This window comes from Gossypium hirsutum, chromosome D01 (genome assembly GCF_007990345.1).
Source record: "Gossypium hirsutum isolate 1008001.06 chromosome D01, Gossypium_hirsutum_v2.1, whole genome shotgun sequence".
NCBI classification, from domain to species: Eukaryota; Viridiplantae; Streptophyta; class Magnoliopsida; order Malvales; family Malvaceae; genus Gossypium; species Gossypium hirsutum.
In genome coordinates, this window is record NC_053437.1 from 56501728 (window position 1) to 56507727 (window position 6000).

At 36.6% G+C, this 6000-nt stretch overlaps 1 protein-coding gene across 1 annotated transcript; it reads left to right on the plus strand.

The window, feature by feature from the left end:
- Positions 1–2510: 2510 nt before the first annotated feature.
- LOC107921827 (cytokinin riboside 5'-monophosphate phosphoribohydrolase LOG5) lies at positions 2511–5099 on the plus strand. The gene is made up of 7 exons (XM_016851667.2): positions 2511–3463; positions 3566–3663; positions 3770–3800; positions 3895–3994; positions 4104–4174; positions 4293–4436; positions 4685–5099. The coding sequence occupies exons 1-7, from the start codon at positions 3344–3346 to the stop codon at positions 4808–4810; spliced, it is 690 nt and encodes a 229-aa protein (XP_016707156.2). The 5' UTR covers positions 2511–3343; the 3' UTR covers positions 4811–5099.
- Positions 5100–6000: the final 901 nt, after the last annotated feature.

Below are 6000 nucleotides of genomic sequence, written 5' to 3' on the forward strand. Positions count from 1 at the left end.
GCCAATTTTAAACGATTGTAAACAGAGATTCAACTAATTTGATGAATCTCTCATCATAGACATAAAAGGGAAAACACGTTCACAGAAAAATTTTAGGGCAGACAATATTTACCTATTGAATTGGAAAGGTTTTCTTCTGGGTTTCTTTGGAGATACTTGTTGAAATTTGAAGAACAGAAGTCTGTTTTTGAACTTCCCTACTCACTGCATTTCAAGAACAGAATGTGAGAGTATGGTTCGACAAAACAATCACAAATGAAAGTGAAAGGGGAGCGGTGGAGGTCACTCACCTGGCAGCTTCTTTGATGTTGGGAGGGAGAGATCTGGATGTGGATTTCGGCTTGGAAGATGAGGGCAAAACAGGGCATAAAAATTTCAAGAATGCTAAACGGAAGCTAATCTGAACTTTGGGCAGGGAATACAAATCGGGGAGGACTGAGGAATACGCACGTAATGGATTAGGCACGTAATGGACAAACCAGCGAACCAAACGCTGGAATAGGTAGGGCCCACCGATTCGGCGCGTAATGCTATACGCATTACATCGAACCAAACAGGCTGTAACTATTCTAAACCTACTATTGTTTTGAATAACAATTATTTTAAATAATTATTTTTCTTTTAAAAAAATATTAGTGTATTATCCTAAAAAAGATAGTGAAAACGGAGTATATATTAATTTCAAGATTGTATAAAATATTTCAATATAAAATGAAATTATCCAAGGTGATTTAAGTCCTCAAGCTTCAAACCAAATGCTTAGCAATTATTTCCCGAGGTGACAATTGACAGAGAGAATAAAGGGAAAAAGTGGGAGCAGTAGACCATTAAAATCAACTACCCCAACAGGGTTAATAATGTATATAATGTATGCGCAATAGAGACGGCGCAGAGCAATCATTGCATTGCGCCCTTTTCATTTATAACTGTTTCAGCATTTAGAGCTTTCACTATACAATGGTCAATGCTCTGTGCTAGTTTTAATTGTCCACACCCTACCTTGCCTTACACTTTCTTGCCGTCCCTTGAACACCCTTCATTTTGACATGCATTCCCCTTTTCCCATATGCTTTTTTAAATTAGAAAAAATGTGTCAAATTGTCTACATGCTTGTGTAATAATAGAAAAAAAAATCAACTGTATTATTAGAATATTTTTATTTAAAATTTCAATTAGTATCAAGAAAAAATGATGAAAAGATTTAAAAGAATGCTAATTCAATCTATAAAATACTCGAGCAAAATATGGAAAAGAAATATTATTTTGTGAGAGTTGGAAAAAGAAAATACTTGAACAACAAGAATTCTCCTATGTAGATATGACCTATGGGATTATTAGGATATACGGGAAGCAAAGTGGAGCTGATTTCTGTGATGACACGTGGCTAAAACATCCCTTAATTAAGGTTGCAAAAATGTCAGAAGCATTAAATAGGAACGTGCCAGATGAGAAGGCTTAAAGCTAAATGGCCTATATATGCAATGCAGGAAAGGCTCAGAGCAGTCATAGACTCGTAGCCTCCTCCATCAGAGGCCCTAAGAAAATGAATAGCCTAATCCCTGACCATGAGAACCCACTCTTCAACTATCCTCCTTCATTTCTTCCCTAGCTTTCAACTGGGTCCCAATTTTTCTCATCCACTCCATTGGTCAATTCCCCCCACTTGTGTACCTTCCTTCATCCATCGACCACAGCAATGCCGTGTGAGTTTTTACCTGCAAATTTGAGGCTGCTTGCTACCTCCCCCATTTCCATGACCCCACCATCTGGAATTGGATTTCATTTCAGGGTTTCTTTCAATTATGGATTGCTAGTGTGACATTTTGGACTTCCAGGTTCCCAACGACATGCATGTCTAGTACAGAACCAGATTAATGGAAATTGGGACATTTCCAAAGCAAGAAAATTTTAACTTTTTTTTGTTTTCTTCCAAGTTTAAAAACAAAGAGGCCGAGACGAGGACATCCCTGGGTTTATCAGGCACTCGCCACTTAAGTTCGTGGGGCCCTGGACTTGCTACTTCTCTAGGAAAGTGTACATAAGTGACAAAACTGTAGTGGATTTTAGGATAAACTTAAAACTGGTTGAGTATTGTAAGTGTGAAAGTTGAAGCTGACAAATGTAGGGAAAGAGGCCAAAACTGTTGTTGATAATGAAATGGCAAAAAACTGTGTTGTGGAGTCAAATCTTTGATTTGTCATACTCATATGGCCATTTAAAACTAAAGGGGAAGAAACCTCATTAAACCAACAATTAATTAACGTGTACTGGTAAAATGGTAAATACCCAACAGATGTTAAGTGAGATTGAGCAAGTGCTTCCTTTCCTATTACCACAATGATCAAAGTAGTAAATCATTATGATGATTAAGAAAACGATGTAATCCTTGCCACCCAATTTAATACACTGAGTGTTTGTTTATGCTTAACTCTCTGTTGGGTTTCGTACTTTTATATGTTTGAGAAGTTCATTTTTGATAATATAGCTTTGAGGGAAATGCCTGAAGCTCTGAACCTGAAAGAGTGTTTACTTGCAAGAGAAGAGCATTGCTTTTGCTTTAGTGTGTGGAAAAAAACTTAAATGCTGGTAGCAGCGCAGAATCTGCTTTTTGGTTCTTTGGGAATGAAGAGAAAAAAACCCATAGCTTCTGCAAATACAAAACCATAGCTCTCTTTCTCTCTCTATCTCTCTGGGGAATGATTTATGATGAGATGAAGTTATCAGAAATCATCAGAAACCAATCATAAAACATGTCATAAGGTCTTTTATTTTTTCTTTCTTTTCTATTAAACTTTCTGATTAGAAATGGAAAATGAAGTCTGAGGTAAAGCGTATATGTTATATAGCATATAAGCTCACTACAAGTAATTTTCTTGTTTCTGGCGTTGATCTTGTTGGAAGTATTGCAAGAAATCTACATGTTTCTGGCATCATGTTTCACACGTGGACACTTTTGGATATCGTAGGGTTATTACATGTACATTCTCTTCTTCTCATTCTCATTCTCATTCTGTCAATGGCCAGCCCTTTTGCCTTTTTGTCTTTTACTTAAATCTACATCTATTATTCTCATTACCATTTTCAATATTTTATTATTGTTTTTTCGTTAGTACGGGCTTTCTTTGAAAAAAATAAGATTTTCTTTAACGAGCAGTCTATATGCTTTGGTGGGGACTTGGGAGTGAGTCTATAAATATAAATACGGGGCCTGTTTCATCTTACATTGTCTAGAGTGAAGCAACGGAGCGTGCTTGCCACCACACATCTGTTTCTCTCTCTGTGAGCCATCTTTTGTGTAGAGTAAGCAAACAAGGGAACTCGACAAGAATCTCTGGAACTGGAAATGGAAATGGAAGGGAAAGTTGTGAAATCAAGATTCAAGAGGGTATGTGTTTTCTGTGGAAGCAGTACTGGCAAGAGGAAATGTTACAGAGATGCTGCTGTTGAATTAGCCCAAGAATTGGTACATTCTAAACATCTCCCAAACATCTCTTTCAATCCTGTCTCTTTTTCTTTATGTTAGTTATAAGGTTTTCTTTTTCTCTGTTGTGTTGTTTTGGGAAAGGTGGCAAGAAGATTGGACCTTGTTTATGGTGGAGGGAGTATTGGATTGATGGGTTTGGTTTCACAAGCTGTTCACCATGCTGGAGGGAATGTTCTTGGGTACACTCATCATTCATCATCAACCTATGAACTATTCACTTTCTTGGTTTTAGTTAATGTATCTCATATTTGTGACCATGAAATTTTGTTATATTCCTGTTAACAGGATCATACCTAGAACTCTGATGAGCAAAGAGGTGCATATCAAATTCTTTTTTTTTTTGTCTTTTGAGATACGAGTCTGTAGCTTTTCAATGATGTCTTGAGTGTATGTTGCATGTCGAGCCACAGATAACTGGTGAAACGGTAGGGGAAGTGAGACCAGTAGCCAACATGCACCAAAGAAAGGCAGAAATGGCCCGCCATTCTGATTGTTTTATTGCTTTACCAGGTCCCATCTACTCTTTTAAATATAATATCCAATTTCACACGTACTTTACCCTTTCTGTTCAACAAATATAACCAAAGAGTGCTTACTTTGCTCTCTTGTTGAGTATCAGGCGGGTATGGAACTTTGGAGGAGTTACTGGAAGTGATAACCTGGGCTCAGCTGGGTATCCATGACAAACCTGTAAGCAATAATAATATGCATAATGTTATTGTTTCCACAATAGAAAAGAAAAAGTTGATATCTGGGTCCATTGGTTCCTCTCTTTTGAAACCGAACTTATGTTTCCAAAAATATGCAGGTGGGCTTGCTTAATGTTGATGGCTATTATAATTATCTACTGACTTTCATCGACAAAGCCGTGGATGATGGCTTTATCAAACCTTCCCAACGCCACATCATTGTCTCTGCACCAAATGCCACAGAACTGGTCCAGAAGCTTGAGGTGGGTTACTTGTTGCCTTGAGCTGCTATTCCCTTCATTTTTGTCATTAAACGTTTGTTTGTAAACTATATGATGCTCATATATGGAATGGACAATATGGTAGTTTAGAAAAGGAATCTCTTTTATCAAAACCAAAAAAAAAAAAAAAAAAAGGAAAAGGAACCTCTCAGACTACTTTCCTGGGGGGGGGTCTTATTTTCCACTGTCTTGTTTGCTTGTAAGTGGTAACACTGGTTTGTTTTGATTAGGAGTACGTGCCTGTGCATGATGGAATCATAGCCAAGGCAAGTTGGGAGGTTGAGCAGCAGCAGCAGCAAGTGCCGCAACAGGTGGGGTTCAATGCCACTACTTTTCAGACTCAGATCGCTCTATAAAGGAAGACATGGAAATTGAATAAAGATGGGAAAAAAAAGTAGGGAAAAAGGTGTTTTAGGCGCTTAGCTTTTTACTATGATTTTTGGGTCGGATACCAACCATACCATAATGGTCATGGTAAGGTTTGCATGACAAGGAAATATAGAGAAGAACAAAAAGAATGTTTTCTTTTTGGAAAGCTAAGCTCATTAATATGAGCATTTAAACTAGTATTTTGGCATCTAAAATTATGTACAAATATCATAGAAAGAACAAGCAGCAAAATCCAAAAACTGCAGCTTTTTATTATTTGTATGTATCATGCATGTCAATGCATAAAGAGCATGCATTGCTTTGCTGATAGTTTCACAACTTGTTCTCTTTTTGTTCTGTCAGTTTTTTTTAAAGGTACTGTTATGGTGAATGACGATGATTTATGCATTTGCATCATTTGATAGACATAAAAAGTAGGAAACTTTGGTTTTGGCTTGGCCTAAGTAGGGCTTTGCTTTGCTGAAGCCCTTCAGGCTCCAACTGTGTGGTATATATGTCATATGTTGTCTCTATAAACAAAATTTGTGTCCAGTTGGGTTAGGATCAGAGTGATCAGAGTTTCTGGTGTACAGGGAATTTGCAAGTACAGGAAATTTCAACTGTAGCTGGACACTTGAGACACTTCTGTTGGTAAAATAGTAGAAACTGGTGCAAAATATTAAAAACCTAACTTCTTTAAATGGTATGTCAAATTGTCTTGCCTAACATTTATGTAGACATTTAAGTACAATAAATAGAAATTTTGACAAATGCTGGGGGTTATCATAAGAGTTACTTAACCTTTTGGCTTGGATGGGACTTTGCTAGAACTTCAATGGTAGAGTTTCATTTGTATTCTTTCTGATGTGATCGTGTCTATACATTTCCTCACAGTAATTGTTGCCACATATGCATTTAAATGCACGACACTTGTCCTTCTTTGAACCTGTATTTACACAAATGGTATAAAATACCATATATTTGAAGATTGTATATGAACTTCTAATCTGAGCCTAACATAAACCTAACTTCGCCTCCATATCTATCATTGGCTCTTCTCTGAAATAAAAGTAGTAATAATAATTAATTTTTAACAGATTACATTTTGTGTGTTTCTTATGAATTCATATGCTGTTAATACATTAAATATAAATTCATATTAATTAATAATATTATC

Coding starts and splice junctions, on each gene's coding strand:
- LOC107921827 (XM_016851667.2), top strand. CDS start 3,344: ATGGAAATGGAAGGGAAAGTTGTGAAATCAAGATTCAAGAGGGTATGT. Junction 3,464..3,565: donor TTGAATTAGCCCAAGAATTG/GTACATTCTAAA, acceptor GTTTTGGGAAAG/GTGGCAAGAAGATTGGACCT. Junction 3,995..4,103: donor TTGTTTTATTGCTTTACCAG/GTCCCATCTACT, acceptor GTTGAGTATCAG/GCGGGTATGGAACTTTGGAG.